This window comes from Trichechus manatus, unplaced genomic scaffold (assembly GCF_000243295.1).
Source record: "Trichechus manatus latirostris isolate Lorelei unplaced genomic scaffold, TriManLat1.0 scaffold00016, whole genome shotgun sequence".
In the NCBI taxonomy this organism is placed as follows: Eukaryota; Metazoa; Chordata; class Mammalia; order Sirenia; family Trichechidae; genus Trichechus; species Trichechus manatus.
In genome coordinates this window covers 8,573,265-8,592,144 of record NW_004443952.1, presented here as the reverse complement: position 1 = coordinate 8,592,144, position 18,880 = coordinate 8,573,265, and the positions used below count along the sequence as shown (strand labels likewise).

The 18,880-nt window shown below is 39.0% G+C and overlaps 1 protein-coding gene across 1 annotated transcript in view; it reads right to left on the bottom strand.

Moving 5' to 3' along the window:
- Positions 1–10,684: 10,684 nt before the first annotated feature.
- Positions 10,685–18,880, bottom strand: part of ZFP37 (ZFP37 zinc finger protein) — a 22,283-nt gene continuing 14,087 nt past the window's right edge. Inside the window, exons 2-4 of the mRNA XM_004372152.3 lie at positions 15,078–15,204; positions 14,417–14,551; positions 10,685–12,379 (exon numbers count right to left, since the gene is read on the bottom strand). Coding sequence (XP_004372209.1) covers positions 10,827–12,379; positions 14,417–14,551; positions 15,078–15,204 — 1,815 coding nt within the window. The 3' untranslated portion in view covers positions 10,685–10,826. The remainder of the gene's footprint in view (positions 12,380–14,416; positions 14,552–15,077; positions 15,205–18,880) is intronic.

Below are 18,880 nucleotides of genomic sequence, written 5' to 3'. Positions count from 1 at the left end.
TGGAGAGGAACAAAGCAGAGCAAAGACATATAAAGTAGGAAAGAATTCCAGGTATCTGAGGATGGAATCAGGGAATCTATCCAGCTAAAATATGTAGAAAAAGGAAGCCCCGTATAAAGTGCAAAGCGAAGGCAGGGAAGGGAAGGGGGGAGCCCCTCTTCTTACTAAGCAGATGAGGAGAATGAGGCCAGAGAGGTGAAGTCAGTTGATCTAAATCACTTTGCCTCACTTTTCCAATCTGAAGACTAGTAATAAACTCTTAAAAAAAAAAAACCGTTGTCGTGGAGTCCGACTCATAGGCCCGACAGGGTTTCCAAGGAGCAGCTGGTGGATTCCAACTGCCCACCTGTTGTTTAGCAGTCAAGCCCTTAACCACTGCACCATCAGGGCTCCAGTAATAATAATAGTAAACGTTTATTGAGAACTTACTAGATGATTACTGCTATGGGTTGAATTGTGTCCCCGCAAAAGATATGTCGAAGTCCTAACTCCTCATACCCATGAGCTTGACCTTGTTTGGAAATAGGGTCTTTGAAGAGGTTATCAGTTAAGTTAACATGAGGTCATGTCGGAGGAGGGTGAGTCCTAATCCAATATGAGTGCTGTCCGAGGACGTTGTTTTCGTTGTCAGGTGCCCTTGAGTCGGTTCCGACTGAAAACGACACTATGTACAACCGAAGGAAACACTGCCCGGTCCTGCGCTACCCTCACAATCCTTGTTATTCTTGAGCCTATTGTCACAGCCACTGGGTCAGTCCATCTTGCTGAGAATCTTCCTCTTTTTCGCTGACCCTCTACTTTACTACGCATAATGTCATTCTCCAGGGACTGAGCCCTCCTCATAACATGTCCAAAGTATGTGAGAGAGAAGTCTCCCCATCCTGCCTCCAAGAAGCCTTCCGGCTGTACTTCTCCAAGATGGATTTGTTCGTTCTTTTGACACTCTAGGGTATATTCAGTATTTTTTGCCAACACCATAATTCAAAGGCGTCAATTCTTCTTCTGTCTTCCTTATTCATTGCCCAGCTTTTGCATGCGTATGAGGCGATTGAAAACACCATGGCTTGGGTCAGGAGCACCTTAGTTCCCAAGGTGACGGCTTAGCTTTTCAGCGCTTTAAAGTGATCTTTTGTAGCAGATTTGCCCAGTGCAAAATGTGTCATTTTTTTTTTTTTATTGTACTTTGGATGAAGGTTTACAGAACTAGCTTCTCATTAAACAATTAGTATGCATATTATTTTGTGACATTGGTTGCCAACCCCATGACATGTCAACACTCGCCCCTTCTCGACCTTGGGTTCCCTATTACCAGCTTTTCTGTCCCTTCCTGCCTTCTCGTCCTTGCCCCACGTAGTTTGATTTCTTGACTGCTGCTTCCATGGACATTAATTATGGATACAAGTAAAACGAAATCCTTGACAACGTTAATCTTTTCTTCGTTTATCATGATGTTGCTTATTGGTCCAGTAGTGAGGATTTTTATTTTTATGTTGAGATGTAATCCACACTGAAGGCTGTGATCTTTGATCTTCATCAGTAAGTGATTCAAGTCCTCTTCACTTTCAGCAAGCAAGGTTGTGTCATATGCATAACGCAGATTAATGAGTCTTCCTCCAATCCTGACGCCACATTCTTCTTCATATAGTCCAACTTCTCAGATTGTTTGCTCAGCACACAAACTGAATAAGTAGGTGAAAGGATACAACCCTGACACACACTTTTCGTGAGTTTAAACCATGAAGGGTCTCCTTGTTGTGTTCGAACGACTGCCTCTTGTTCTAAGTACAGGTTCCTCATGAGCACAATTAAGTGTTTTGGAATCCCCATTCTTTGCAATGTTATCCATCGTTTGTTATAATCCACACAGTCAAATGCTTTTGCAAAGTCAATAAAACACAGGTAAACATTTTTCTGGTATTCACTGTTTTCAGCCAGGATCCATCTGATATCAGCAATGCTATCCCTTGTTCCATGCCCTCTTCTAAATCCGGCTTGAATTTCTAGCAGTTCTCTGTTGATGTACTGCTGCAACCGTTTCTGAATGATCTTCAGAAAAAATTTACTTGTGTGTGATATTAATGATACTGCTCTATAATTTCCACAAGGTGGATCTGTTGGATCACCTTTCTTTGGAATGGGCACAAATATGGATCTCTTCCAATCGGTTGGCCAGGTAGCTGTCTTCCAAATTTCTTGGCATAGAAAAGTAAGAACTTTCAGCACTGCATCCATTTATTGAAATATCTCAATTGGTGTTCCATCAATTCCTGGAACTTTTTTTTTTTGCCAATGCTTTCAGTGCAGCTTGAACCTCTTTCTTCAGTACCATTGGTTCTTGATCATATGCTACCTCCTGAAATGGTTGAACATCAACTGATTCTTTTTGTGCAGTGACTCTGTGTATTCCTTCCATCTTCTTTTGATGCTTCCTGCATCATTTGGTATTTTCCCCACAGAATCCTTCAATATTGCAACTCGAGGCTTGAATATTTTCTTCAGTTCTTTCAGCTTGAGAAATGCCAAGCATATTCTTCCTTTTTGGTTTTCTAACTCCAGGTCTTTGCACATTTCATTATGATACTTTACTTTATCTTCTCAAGCTGACCTTTGAAATCTTCTGTTCAGCTCTTTTACTTCATTTCTTCCTTTCACTTTAGCTACACTGCCATCAAGAGCAACTTTCAGAGTCTCTTCTGACATCCATTTTAGTCTTTTTTTTTTTTTTCCTGTCTTTTTAATGACCTATTGCTTTCTTCATGTATGATGTCCTTGATGTCATTCCACAACTCATCTGGTCTTCAGTCATTACTGTTCAATGCATCATATCTATTCTTGAGATGGTCTCTAAATTCAGGTGGGATACACCCACGATTGTACTTTGGCTTTCGTGGACTTGTTCTAATTTTGTCTGATATAGTGCCAGAAGACGAGCCCCTCAGGTTGGAAGGCACTCAAAAGACGTTTGGAGAAGAGCTGCCTCCTCAAAGTAGAGTCAACCTTAATGATGTGGATGGAGTCAAGCTTTCAAGACCTTCATTTGCTGATGTGGCACGACTCAAAATGAGAAAAAACAGCTGCAAACATCCATTCATAATTGGAACATGGAATGTACGAAATATGAATCTAGGAAAGTTGGAAATTGTCAAAAATGAAATGGAATACATAAACATTGATATCCTAGGCATTAGTGAGCTGAGATGGACTGGTATTGGCCATTTTGAATCAGACAATCATATAGTCTACTATGCTGGGAATGACAAATTGAAGATGAAAGGTGTCACATTTGTAGTCAAAAAGGACATTTCAAGATCTATCCTGAAGTACAACACTGTCAGTGACAGGATAATACCATACGTCTATGAGGGAGACCAGTTAATATGATTATCATTCAAATTTACACACCAACCACTAAGGCCAAGGATGAAGAAATTGAAGATTTTTACTAACTTCTGCAGTCTGAAATTGATCAAACATACAATCAAGATGCATTGATAATTACTGATGATTGGAATGTGAAAGTTGGAAACGAAGAAGGATTGGTAGTTGGAAAATATGACCTTGGTGACAGATACGACACTGGAGATCGCATGATAGAATTTTGCATAGACCAATGACCTTCTTCATTGCAAATACCTTTTTTCAACAACATAAACAGCAGCTATACACGTCGATGTCACCAGATGGAATACACAGGAATCAAATCAACTACATTTGTGAAAAGAAATGATGGAAAAGCTCGATAACATCAGTCAGAACAAGGCCAGGGGCCAACTGTGGAATAGACCATCAATTGCTCATATGTAAGTTCAAGTTGAAGTTGAAGAAAATTAAAACAAGTCCACGAGATTCAAAGTATGCCCTTGAGTATATCCCACTTGAATTTAGAGACCATCTCAAGAAGAAATCTGAAGCATTGCCCAAGGATAAGACGTAAATACGGACACAGAGGGAATATGTCCATGTGAAAATGGAGACAGAGGTTAGAGTGAAAAGAACTATGAGACAATATATTTATATAAATTTATGTATTTATATTGTTATAAGCCACTGTCCTAGTCATCTAGTGCTGCTATAACAAAATATCACAAGTAGATTAATTTTCAGGGTTCACTCAGCTCTTTAAAACAGAGATTTTCCCCAGGTATGGCCGGCTTCATGCATCTGGAATGTCCTACCCAATCATATGCTAGGAAAACTGCTATTCGTGTTTCAAAGCAGGCTCCAACATCCCCTTTCTCTCTAGGATTTTTCCAGAACCCCCAAGCATCTGTTCCTTTTTATGGGCACAGCTGCACACACCTCCTTCTATCACAGATCTTGTAAACTGCAACTGGGATTTTCAGTGTTTGTGTGTCTCTCCCTTTGGTCTGATAGCTACTCAGAGCAAAGACTGGGCTGGAGTCAGCTTAGTTTCCCTGTTATATATACAATCTTTATATTTCGTATAACATATACATGTATATGTATGTGTTATAACATATGTATAACATATACATATACATAATATTTTGTTATATGTACATCTATGTCTACTGACTCTTCTTCTGTAATGTGAGCTAACTCATTTTTTCGTCTCACACTGTGGTGCAATGAATTACTTAATGTGGCCCTTCTAGCCATGGTCTTTGTGACTCACACACATTGATTGGGTGAGACTATGCAAATAAAGTAGATGGAATCTGTGAGGGGTTGTGTGTCAACTTGGCTAGGCCATGATTCCCAGTATTGTGCAGCTGGCTGTCCTCCATTTTATATGTTGTGGATCCTGACCGCTACATGCTGATGAGGCAGGATTGGTGTGGGGTGTGTCTTGGGTTGCAGCCTTGCAGGAGGGCATGACTAATGTTCCACCCTTGCTCAAATTATGCCCTTCCCTGGGGTGTGGTCTGCATCTAAGGTATATCTGTGGATGCCCTGGTGGGGCTCTCCCTCTCTCTGCATCTGGATCCTGCGTACAGTTCATGATCATCTAACCTCCAGTTCTTGGTACTTGAGCCAGGGGCCTATCGTCTGACCTGATTCACCAGCTTCCACAGCCTCATGAGCCAGCCACCTTTGGTTTGAACTCCCGATTTGGGTTCATCAGCCCCTGCAGCCACGTTGGTCAGGAGAAGCTTATGCCTGACCCACAAATTTGGGAGTTGCCAGCCTCCACAACAGAATGAGCCATTTCCTTAATACGGTTTGTGAGTTATGTGAGAAGTTGCGGTGAATTATGGAACCCAAAGACGAGAGGGAGAGTACTGAGGGGAGAGATGAGGGAGTGGTACAGCAGTTTGGAAAAGTTGGACTTTTGGGACACCTTTAACCTTCGCCTCATAGGAACCAGCTTTGTGCTGATCCTTATAAATTATAAATTATTCATTTACACACACATTTATTGATGCCTGAGGAGTCTCTGGATCCATGCTAAGCAATGCAAGGAAGGAGCTCAGAGTTGTGTGTGACATTGATAGCAACAATACACTGCGATCAGTGATCAGACGGGAGCATGATTAGTGTTGTAGGGGCAGAGAAGGAGGAGACTAACTCAACCAGGGTGTCATGGATTGAATTGTGTCCCCCAAAAATATCTGTCAACTTGGCTGGGTCATGATTCCCAGTATTGTATGTTTGCGTATGATTGTGTAATCTGATGTGATTTCCTTATGTGTTGTAAACTCTATCACTATGATGTTGTTATATGTGATCTCCTTATGTGTTGTAAATTCTATCACTGTGATGAGGTTATGCTGATGAGGTTTACAAGTTTAGATAGTGTCTTAATCCAATCTCTTTTGAGATATAAAAGAGAGAAGAGAGCAGAGACACATGGGAACCTCATACCACCAAGAAAGCAGTGCCGGGAGCAGAGCGCGTCCTTTGGACCAAAAAAGCTCCCAGACCAAAGGCAGATTGATGGCATGGGCCTTCCTCCAGAGCCAACGGAGAAAGTGTTTCCCTGGAGCTGATGCCCTGAATTTGGACTTGTAGCCTACTGGACTGTGAGAGAATAAACTTCTCTTTGTTAAATCCATCCACTTGTGGTATTTCTGTTAGAGCAGCACTAGAAGACTAAGACACAGGGGTTGAGTGGTGGGGGTGGGGGTGTGAGCAGGGGGTCTCAGGAAGGCTTAGGACATGATTTTTAAAAACAGAATCTTGGAAGGGCAGGAATTTGTTGGAAAACAGGTGGGGAATGGAAATTTCTGCATAACAGAAGGTACAAAGATCCACGGGCAGCAAACATCCTGGCAAGTACTAAATTAAAAAAAAAAAAAAAAAACAAACCCGTTGCCATCGAGTCGATTCCAACTCATAGCGACCCTATAGGACAGAGTGGAACTGCCCTATAGGGTTTCCAAGGAACACCTGGTGGATTCAAACTGCTACCTTTTGGTTAGCAAACATAATTCTTAAACATTACGAAATATCCTGTATGGCTAGAAGCCAGGGTTTAAGGGCAGGATTGGGGAGTAGTGGGGGCAGGAACTTTATCTGATGTCCCATCTGTCCTCCCTCACTGCCTAGGGCAGCACTGTGCACACAGCAGGTCCTGGATTATTGCTTGTGGCTCACACTGAATCTAATTAAACAGTTACTATTATGTGCAGTACTTTCTTTAGAGTGCCCTTCAAACTCCATGATGTGTCTCACTCAGTTTCTCATTGACTTTCTTCTTTACGTGAAAACTAGTACCACCAATAACTAACATTCATGGAACATTATTGACTATGCAAACGCATTCGACTGTGTAGATCACAACGAATTGTGGCTAACATTGAGAACAATGGGAATTCCAGAGCACTTAATCATGCCCATGAGGAACCTGAACATAGACCAAGAGGCAGTCGTTCGAACAGAACAAGGTGATGCTTCGTGGTTTAAAATCAGGAAAGGTGTGCATCAGGGTTGTATCATTTTACCATACTTATTCAATCTGTATGCTGAGCAAATAACCTGAGAAGCCAGACTATATGAAGAAGAATGTGGCATCAGGATTGAAGGAAGACTCATTAACAACCTGCCATATGCAGATGACACAAACTTGCTTGCTGAAAGCAAAGAGGACTTGAAGCACTTCCTGATAAAGACTACAACCTTCAGAATGGATTATACCTCCACATAAAGAAAACAAAAATCTTCACAACTGGACAAATAAGTAACATAATGATAAACGGAGAAAATATTGAAGTCATCAAAGATTTCATTTTATGTGGATCCATAGTCAATGCCTATGGAAACAGCAGCCAAGAAATCAAATGACGTATTCCATTGGGCAAATCTGCTGCAAAAGACCTCTTTAAAGTGTTGGAAAGCAAAGATGTTACTTTGAGAACTGTCATGGATTGAATTGTGTCCACCAAAAATATCTGTCAACCTGGCTAGGTCATGTTTCCCAGTATTGTATGATTGTCCACCATTTTGTCATCTGATGTGATTTCTCTGTGTTGTAAATCCTATCTCCATGATGTTGATAAGATAGGATCAGTGGCAGTTATGTAAATTCAATCTACAAGATTAATCTACAATTTAAGCCAATCTCTTTTGAGATGTAAAAGAGAGAAGTGGGCAGAGAGGGGGTCCTCATACCACCAAGAAACAAGAGCTAGGAGAATAGCGCGTCCTTTGGACCAGGGGTCCCTGCGCTAAGAAGCTCCTAGTCCAGGGAAAGATTGATGACAAGGATCTTTCTCCAGAGCTGACTGAGAAAGATTTCCCCTGGAGCTGATGCCCTGAATTCAGACTTCTAGCCTCCGAGACTGCGAGAGAATAAATTTCTCTTTGTTAAAACCATCCACTTGTGGTATTTGTTATAGCAGCACTAGATGACTAAGACAAGCACTAATGTGTGCCTGACCCAAGTCATGATATTTTCAATCACCTCATATGCATGCAAAAGCTGGACAGTGAAAAGGAAGACCGAGGAAGAATTGATCATTTGAATTATGGTGTTGGCAAAGAATACTTAATATACCAAGGACTGCCAGAAGAACAAACAAATCTCTCTTGGAAGAAGTACAGCTAGGATGCTCCTTAGAAGTGAGGATGGTGAGACTTTGTCTCGCATACTTCAGACATGTTATTAGGATGGACCAGTCCCTGGAGAAGGACATCATGCTTGGTAAAGTAGAAAGTCAGCAAAAAAGAGGAAGACCATCAATGAGATGGATTGACGCGGTGGCTGCAACAATAGGCTCAAACATAGCAACGATTGTGAGGATGGCGCAGTACCAGGCAGTGTTTCTCTCTGTTGTATGGGTCGCTGTGTGTTGGAACTGACTTGATGGCACCTAACAACAACATTCCCATTTTACAGAGGAATCTGAGGCACCCAAAGATCAATGCACTAAATGTCTTCCAGCATTCATTCCTACTGTTCAGGCATACCTATATTCCTGACTATCTCAGGTGCATCATCATTATGGATTCTCCAAGAGGAGTAGGAAATTCATCTTAGCCATAACTTGCAACTGTTTATCCTAAAAAGTGAAGGTTATCTACATCACTGGTCTGTGAGGATTCATTCTGTACATAATGCCAGACTTTCATTTAGTAAGAAATTACTGATGAAAATGGCTCTTACATTGCATTTTCTTCAGCTGAGAGTAAGTAAGCTACTTGGAGATGAGGGAACAATATCCATGAGTTGCTCTCTCAAGATACACACAATTCTCAGTATTCACACTTTATAAGTCTTTCAAATGAGGATTTAGGATAGAAGGAATTTGAACTGGAAATGTTTGCAAAGATGACGTTTAATCACATATTTGTTAAAGGACTATCATTATGCTAGACTAGTATCTTAGTGGAATGTAGGTGAAATATTTTTTGAACAGGATTGAAAATGACTAGACAAATCCTGCTTACTGTCTCATATGTTTGTTCTGAGAAATGAGATAATATGGTGAAGGTGTTGTGAAAAATGTAAAAGGTGATATACATGTCAAATATTATTATATTACAAATCATTTTTTGTTCTGTGTCTGTTTTTAGTGTAGCAACTTAAATTTTAAAATAGTTCAGCTAATCCTTGAACTGAAACTACCTCCCTGAGGTCACCTTTTAGCTAAATAACAGATTGGCTCATAAAATATATTACCTGTGAGTACTGCACACCTTTAAAAATCATCTATATGAGATCAAATGGTCAACAATTACTCTAAAGCAAAGATGAAAGTGTAAGAGGGCAAGGAAACCAGATTACTGGAAACAAAACATCCAGAATGGAATTAATGAGAATGTTGACACATCGTGAAAAATGTAAACAATGTCACTGAACAATTTGTGTAGTAATTGTTAAATGGGAACCTAATTTGCTGTGTAAATTTTCACTGAGAACACAATAAAATATTACTTTAAAAAAATGGTTCTGCTATATTTGTCATATATGACTCAAGAGGAAAAAGTATTTAGGTATGCAATGGCAAATAGGTCATCTGTGCAAACCCAGATGAACTCATAGTACCTTCTAGAGAATGACTGATAATCATTTTGAGACAAGTCTGGGCTTATTCCACAGTGATCCACTAACAGTGTCTGCTATTGAGCAAGAGCAGAGAGTGGTAGCATTTGTTGCAATACATTTGAAATCTGTGATTCAGGTATTTGTGTATTAATGCTCTAAATATGAGATAGAATGTAGTCATTGTTTGGAAAATCACTTTCATTCACCTGCAATCACAATTCATCTTCAGTTTCTTGAAAAATGGCAAACAGAAGAAACAGTACAGAGTTATGGTTGCAATTCACTATTTTAATGAAAGAACTTGTATTTGATTTTAAAAAGTTTTCATGAATTCAATATCAAGTTTAATACCACAAACCTCTGAAATTCATCATCATTCATGAATAGGCCTAGAAAATTTTTTACTTTATCAAACAACATTATGCAGTGGGCTCAGGGAAACTTATAATTAGTGATTTATGCATATTAAAAGTATTTTAATTGTGAAAATAATATCTGTACATAATAAAACAATTTAAACAGTATATAATAAAAAGGTGGTCTCACTCCCATCCCAGACCCCCAATCCTATACTCCTGTGCACAAAGGCAACCCCACTTAAGTTTCTTCTGTATTTTTTCAAACAGTCTTTTTACATACAAATATATGAATACACCTACACACAAATACAGAGAGACAGAGAGATTCAGAGAGACAGAGGCAAACACATAGACATCCTTTCATACACAAAAGGGAATGTACTACATACATGGTTTGGCAATCTGCTTTTTTCACTTAACAATATATCTTGGATATCATTCCCTATCAGCACAGGTGTATTCTCATCTGCTTTTTTTCATTCTTCTCAGTTTTATGTTAACATTTTTTTACATAAATAACAACCCCTTTATTAAGTTTTCTAGTGTTACAGAAGCAGATAAAGACATTAAGAAAGAGCTGGGTACTAATATCAAAGAGGACACTCATACCAATAGCCACACCTACTTATACATGACAATAAACAGGTTTTTAAATTGAGTTCTAATATGTAATGCTTAAATACACAAAATCCAAGCAACTCAGGAATGTTGATACTTGTAATCTTTTCCTCTACTGTTCGGATTATTCAATTTATTTACAATTTTAAAAGCTTTATATTTCAAACTGAACATGCAGCTCATTTATAATTATTTTTAAAACAGTATTTTCTATATGAGATTTGATATCAAGTTTGAACTTATTTCCATCCACTATTTCTATACAAAGAACCATTTTCAAATTCTCTCATGTGCAGTGAGGTGTGGCTTCTTGCTAAAGGCTTTCTAACATTCATTAAATTCAGACTATTTCTAACCTATATAAAACCTTCAGTTCAGTTAAAAATTTTCACACATTAATTTCACTCATAAGATTTTGCATTTGAATGAGTTTTCATATGTTTGGTAAGGGATGCATTTAGTTTGAAAGATTTTCCACATTCACTGCATTCATAGGGTTTCTCTCCAGTGTGGGATCTCTGATGTATAACAAGCTGTGACTTTGCACTGAAGGCTTTTCCACATTCATTACATTTATAGGGTTTCTCCCCAGTATGAATTCTTTGGTGTACAATAAGGTGTGACTTTTGGCTAAAGGATTTCCCACATTCATTACATTCATAGGGTTTCTCCCCAGTGTGAACTCTCTGATGTTGAGTAAGGCCTTCAATTTGTTTGAAAGCTTTCCCACATTGATTACATTCAAAAGGACTTTCACCTGTATGAGTTCGCATGTGGTAAGTAAGAGATGAACTGTGTCCAAAGGCTTTTCCACATTCTTTACATTCATAGGGCTTCTCCTTAGTATGAGTTCTTTGGTGTATAATTAGGTGTGACTTCTTGCTGAAAGTTTTCCCACATTCCTTACATACAAAGGGTTTCTCACCTGTGTGAATTCTCATATGTTTAGTAAGGGATGAGCTATACTTAAAGGCTTTTCCACATTCATTACATTCATATGGTATTTCACCTGTATGAGTTCTCACATGTTCAGTAAGAGATGAGTTATATCTAAAGGATTTTCCACATTCCTTACATTCATAGGGCTTCTCGCCTGTATGAGATCTCACATGCTGAATGAGGTTTGAGCTGTGTGTGAAGGTTTTCCCACATTCAGTACATTCATAGGGCTTTTCACCAGTATGAATTCTTAAATGGTCAGTGAGGGCATGTTTATGACTGTGGGCTTTGCCACACTGAATACATTCATATGGTTTTTCTCCAGTGTGAACTCTCTGATGTACAACAAGGTGTGACTTCTGGCTAAAAGCTAACCCACATTCATTACATTCATGTGGTTTCTCTCCGGTATGAATTCGCTGGTGGTCAATAAGTCCTTGTTTATGGCTGAGAACCTTTCCACATTGATTACATTCATAGGGTTTCACTTTAGTTTGAGTTTTGTCACACTTAGTAGAAGATGAGTTATGGCTTGATGATTTCTCACATGTCTCTCCACTTTGAATTTTGTCCCGCTTAGTATGGGATGAGCTATGGCAGGATAATTTCTCACGTTTCTTTCCAGCTTGAGTTTTGTCATGCTGATCAGATGAACTATGGCTGGATAATTTCTCATGTTTCTTCCCAGTTTGAGGTTTGTCTTTCTTCGTATCAGATAAGCTATGGCTGAATGATTTCCTGTGTTCTTTAGCTGCATCAGGTTTCTTTTTTACATAGTTTCTTATATGCCCAGGTAAGTCTAAATTCTGTTTCAAACTCTTTCCATGTGAACCAAATTTAAGAAGCCTTTTTTGGGAAGCAGCATGTTTTGTACTCACATTAATTTTTTTCCCCAATGAACTACACTCAAGGCCTTTCTTCTTAGTCAGAATTTTCTTTTTGAACACAGTGTCCCTAAAGAGTTTGTTTTGAGATTCCTGGTGCTTCGCTACCTGGTCATCATCTTGCTGGTCTTCTTCTAAAATAAAATTCAATGAGATGTTCTTATGAATCTTTTCACCTTTATATTATGGAATAAAATTTATAATAAAATGCCCCGTTATAGAGTTGAATCTTTATTCAAGCCTAATCCCCCAAAGTGAAAGAAATATCAAGGGAAATTGCCCCTATCCTCTTGGAGTTGCTGTAGTAAAAACAGGAAAGAAAATTGACAATAATGATTAGAAATAGCCTTCACTACTTACAAATATGAATTTGCAATCTGGGCTAGAAGATGGAATAAAAACAAGGAGCAGTAGATGAGGAATGGATGATTAGGGAAAAGAAGTGACTGTAGTTGACACTTTTTGAGGTCTCTCTCCAGCCTAAGCTGCCCAGCTCTGAAAACTGCCAACCCACCCACAGTAGCTCTTGGAGGCTGTGCTATATTACCCTAACTCTCCACAGTCACAGCTAAGAGGTCCATTAAGATTCTTCCTCCTAGAAATTTAGATTCTAGTCTCCATTGGATGCATAAATTACTAAGTTATATAAGATGGTTCTGTTGTTGTTGTTAGGTGCTTTCGAGTTAATTTTTGACTCATAGCAACCCCATCAGACAGAGTAGAACTTTCCCATGGGGTTTTCTAGACTGTAATGTTTATGGAAGCAGATTTCCAGGTCTTTCTCCTGTGGAACCACTGGGTGAGTTCAAACCACCAACTTTTTGGTAGGTAGCCAAGTGCTTAACTGTTACACCACCAGGGCTCCTTTTAAGATGGCTCTAGTATAGCCATATTTTCCCTGTATAAACAGAAAGCTCATCAGTAGAAAGAATGAAACACACACAGAGAAGCAGAGATGTAAGACCATATATCCCCAATGAGGCCATTTGCATAACCCCAATTCCTAATGGCTTCCCAGTTTCTAATTGTAGTCCCTGATAAGGTCTGGCTGAAGTAACTGCCCTTGGATTATAATAGATATACCCATGTCCTTATAATAAATTCCTCTCTTCTACTTAGGCTAGATAAAGTAAATTTTTTGTTATTGCAACCAAAAGACCAGAATAGAGAAAATATGGGGAGTCCACCAATGAATATTCAACAGTTTATAGCTGACTAAGCAAATAAGCTGGAAAGGATGTTCCACTGTACCACCCATGACTAATATACTAATGACAATCTGTGTTTAAAAAAAAAAAAAAACCTACAGTTATTCTGAATTCTCTGATGCTTTTACCAAATGATAAAATTCACAGTAACCAGCTTGGCAAACAAACCTTACATCATTTGGAGTCAAAGTATATACCTAAGCTTGTTTTCCAACACTTTACTATGGAGCACACCTTTGTTCTTGTCAGGTGAGGCTACTAATTGGTATTAATATTAGAGTTTGGAGCCTTGGTTTTCTATTTTTTCCTTCCACAGCCTGAGTAGTATGGTAGACTGTATTATTGTTCCCGGGCCCTATTGTTTGGTCATTTGGATTACAGTGCTCCTCCCTGGGGAAGGATTATACATTCCTACCCTCTTGAACTTGGTAGTGGCCAGGAGATCTACTCTGATCAATAAAATGTGAGTGGAAAGAGAGAACTATGACTTGCAATCAGTGATTTTGAGTGATCATGTGGTTCCACTCACCCTTTTTCCCCTTTGCCATGAGACCAGCATGTGCCAGATAGGGACTGCTCCTTTGTCCTAGGTCCCCAAATGAAGATAATGTGGAACAGGGCTGCAGCTTCAGCAAGAATTAGGTCTGTCTTGTTAAGTCACTAAGATTTTGGGGTCATTTCTTAATGAAGCATAACCAAACTCCCATAAGTAAGAGTGTCTCACTATATAGTGAACCTCCCATGGGAACCTCTCACATGGAGAGGTTTATAGAAGAAAAAGATATCAGAATCTCCGAAGTAAGAAAATTTTTGTAGTTTGAATCACACTTCCCCCGGGGGACTCCGATAATTTTCTACTGCCACTTCCTGGTTAATAAAGAATGATCCTGAGTCTTTAAAAAGAATATAAGAATTAATTATTCTTTGAAAAATTTCAACGTGACCAAACTAGGAATTTACCTCCTTTGGCTCCTATTTGTGTACATCTCGCTAATTCACTTGGACCACCTTGACTTGGTCTCTTCCTCTTTCTCAACCATGGCTCTTCTCCTTTTTCCAACTTGGAGATCATGTCTGGTTTGGAAGCTTCATAACCTGCTCATGGGAAATGGCAGAAATTGAATGTAGAGCAACAAACACTCCAGAAATTAAGCCCCGACATTTGAGCGTCAGGGCCTTTAAAGGTTAAAGAAGACATGACTTCTAAAGTTTCACAATTTAGATGTTCCTGTACCTCAACTAAGGAGCCCTGGTGGTGCAGTGGTTAAAGCGCTCGATTTTTAACCTAAAGGTCAGTCGTTCAAACTCACCAGCCGCTCCTTGGGAGAAAGATGTGGCAGTCTGCTTCTGTAAAGATTCACAGCCTTGGAAGCCCTATGGGGCAGTTCTACTCTGTCCTATGGGGTCACTATAAGTCGGAATCAACTCAACGGCAGTAGGTTTGGTTTTGGTTTGGTACCTAAACTGGAGTTTACCTTCCTTTTTGGAGGTGGGGGCACAAATATCCTTTCTAGTACCCAAAATTCTTTGACCCATAAAAATCAAGGCCAAACTTACAAAGGAATTTAGAGAGATAGTATCATAGTGGACATATTTTGAATTACAAAGGAATTGTCCTTACCCATTGAGGCTAGGTTGCTGTAGTTCTCCAGCATCACATCCTTATACAGGTCCCTCTGAACAGGTTCCAGTTGCTCCCATTCCTTCTGGGTAAAGGCCATAGTCACATCTTTGAATGTTACTGCTCCCTGTAATAGCACATTACAACCTTGTTCAGTCTAATGTTATTCAAATTCAGAGGGTGATTTGGACAAGATACTAGTAACTTGTTCTTACCTTGACCATGCAGTACGGACCAGGATGCTAGGAGGATACCTATTCTCTACTCTATTTTGCTTTTTTTTTCCTGGAGAAACAAACATCATATTAAAAATGACCCTATTGTGAGTTTGTTTACTTAAGAGGATAAACAAAAATATACAAATATCAGAAAGAAAAATAATTTACCAAAAAAAGAAACAGAAGCAGTTTTTCTTTTCTTGTTTTTCCTTTCTTTTCTTTCTGGTCTTTTTACGTGAATTTGAGTTCTGCTCCACACTTTTCTCCCTCTCTGTCTGGGAATCTCTGTTGTGTTCCCTGTCAGGGCCATCACTGGTGGTAGCCGGGCACCATCTAGTTCTTCTGGTCTTAGGCTGGTGGAGTCTCTGGTTTATGTGGACCTTTTGTCTCTTGGGCTAATATTTTCCTTGTGTCTCTGCTGTTCTTCACTCTCCTTTGCTCCAAGTGGGTTGGGACCAATTGCTGCATCTTAGATGGCCACTTGCATGCTTTTAAGACCCCAGATGCCACTCACCAAAGTGGGATGCAGAACATTTTCTTAATAAACTTTCTGGTGCCAATTTACCTAGATGTTCCCCAAAACTATGGTCCCTAGGCCCCAGCCCCAGATGCTCTGTTCCTCAAAGTAGATGTGTTCAGGAAACTTCTTAGCTTTTGCTTTGGTCCACTTATGCTGACCTTCCCTGTATTATGTGTTGTCCGTCCCTTCACTGAAGATGATCTTTGTCTAATATCTAGTTAGTGAATTTCCTTCTCCCTCCCTCCCCACTCTTGTAACCATCAAAGAATGCTTTCTTCTGTGTTTAAAACTTTTCTTGAGTTCTTATAATAGTGGTCTCATACAATATTTATCCTTTTGAGACTAATTTCACTCAGCATAGTACCTTCCAGATTCATCCACTTTGTGAGATGTTCCACGGATTCATCATTATTTTTTAACGTTGCGTAGTATTCCACTGTGTGTATGTACCATAATTTGTTTATCCATTCATCTGCTGATGGGCACCTGGGTTGTTTCCATCTTTTTGCTATTGTGAACAATGCTGCAATGAACATGTGCATATATCTATTCATGTGACAACTCTTATTTCTCTAGGATATATTGCAAGGAGTGGGATTGCTGGACCGTATGGTACATCTATTTCTAGCTTTTTAAGGAGGTACCAAATTGATTTCCAAAGTAGTTGTACCATTTTACATTCCCACCAGCAGTGCATAAGTGTTCCAGTCTCTCCACAACCTCTCCAACATTTATTATTTTGTGTTTGATTAGTGTCAGCCTTGTTGGAGTGAGATGGTATCTCATTGTAGTTTTGATTTACATTTCTCTAATGGCTACCGATCGTGAGCATTTCCTCATGCATCTGTTAGCCACCTGAATGTCTTCTTTGGTGAAGTTTCTGTTCATATCCTTTGCCCATTTTTTAATTGGGTTGTATGTCTTTTTCTTGTTGAAGTGTTGCAGTATCTTGTAGATTTTAGAGATTAGATCATTCTCAGATATGTCATAGCCAAAACTTTTTTCCCAGTCTGTAGGTTCTCTTTTTACTCCTTTGGTGAAGTCTTTTGATGAGCATAAGTGTTTGATTTTTAGGAGTCACCAGTTACCTAGTTTCTCTTCTGGTGTTCGTGCATTGTTACAGTTTGTATACTATAGGGCTCCTAGCGTTTTCCCTATTTTTTCTTCCTTGATCTTTACATTTTAGATTTTATATTTAGGTCTTTGATCCATTTTGAGTTAGTTTTTGTACATGGTGTGAGGTATGGGTCTTGTTTCATTTTTTTGCAGATGGATTTCCGGTTACGCCAGCACCATTTGTTAAAGAGACTGTCTTTTCCCCATTTAACAGACTTTGGGCCTTTGTCAAATATCAGCTGCTCATAGGTGGATGAACTTACATCTGGGTTCTCAACTCCGTTCAGTTGGTCTATGTATCTGTTGCTGTACCAGTACCAGGCTGTTTTGACTATGGTAGCAGTATAATAGGTTCTAAAATCAGGTAGTGTGAGGCCTCCCACTTTGTTCTTCTTTTTCAGTAATGCTTTACATATCTGAGACCTCTTCCTTTGCATATGAAGTTGGTGATTTTTTCTCCATCTTGTTAAAAAATGTCATTAGAATTTGGATCAGGATTGCATTGTATCTGCAGATTGCTTTGAGAAGTGACATTTTCACAATGTTCAGTCATCCTATCCATGAGCAAGGTATGTTTTTCCACTTATGTAGGTCTCTTTTGGTTTCTTGAAGTACTGTCTTGTAGTTTTCTTTGTAGAGGTCTTTTACATCTCTGGTTAGGTTTATTCCTAAGTTCTTTACCTTCTTGGGGGCTATTGTAAATGGTATTGATTTGGTGATTTCCTTTTCAAAGTTCTCTTTGTTGGTGTAGAGGAATCCAACTGATTTTTGTTTGTCTTGTATCCTGATACTTTGCTGAAATCTTCTATTAGTTCCGATAGTTTTGTTGTGGATTCCTTGGTCTGAGAATAGGGATACTTTTACTTTTTCCTAACAAATTTGGATGCCCTTTATTTCTTTTTCTTGCCTTATTGCTCTGGCTAGGACCTCCAGCACATGTTGAATAGAAGTGGTGATGAAGGGCATCCTTGTCTGGTTACCATTCTCAAGTGGAATGCTTTCAGCCTCTCTCTGTTTAGAATGGTGTTGGTTGTTAGCTTTGTATAAATGCCCTTTATTATGTCTAGAAATTTCCCTTCTATTCTCATTTTGCTGAGAGTTTTTATCAGGAATGGGTGTTGGACTTTGTCAAATGCCTTTTCTACATCAATTGATAAGACCATGTGGTTCTCGTCTTTTGTTTTATTTATGTGATGGATTACACTGATTGTTTTTCTAATGTTGGACAATCCTGCATACCTGGTATGAATCCCGCTTCATCATGATGAATTATTTTTTTGATATGTTGAATTCTGTTGGCTAGAATTTTGTTGAGGATTTTTGCATCTATGTTCATGAGGGATATTGGTCTGTAATTTTCCTTTTTTTGTGGTGTCTTTACCTGGCTTTGGTATCGGGGCTATGCTGGCTTCATAGCATGAGTTCGGGAGTATTCCATCCTTTTCTATGCTCTGAAATACCTTTAGTAGTACTGGTATTAACTTTTCTCTGAAAGTTTGATAGAATTCTCAAATAAAGCCATCAGGGCCAGGGCTTTTTTTTTTTGTTAGGAGTTTTTTTAATTACTTCTTCAATCTCTTCTTTTGTTATCAGTTTATTTAGTTTTTCTACCTCAGCTTATGTTAGTTTAGGTAGGTAGTGTGTTTCTAGAAATTTGTCCATTTCCTCTAGGTTTTCAAATTTCTTGGAGTACAATTTTTCACAGTATTCTGCTATGATGATTTTTATTTCAGTTGAGTCTGTTGTGGTAGCACCCATCTCATTTCTTATTTGGGCTATTTGCTTCCTCTCCTGTTTTCTTTTCTCAGTTTGGCTAATGGTTTCTTGATTTTGTTGATCTTCTCAAAGAACAAGCTTTTTGTCTTGTTGACACTTTCATTTGTTTTTCTATTCTCTATTTCATTTATTTCAACTCTAATCTTTATTATTTCCTTTCTTCTAGTGCCCGA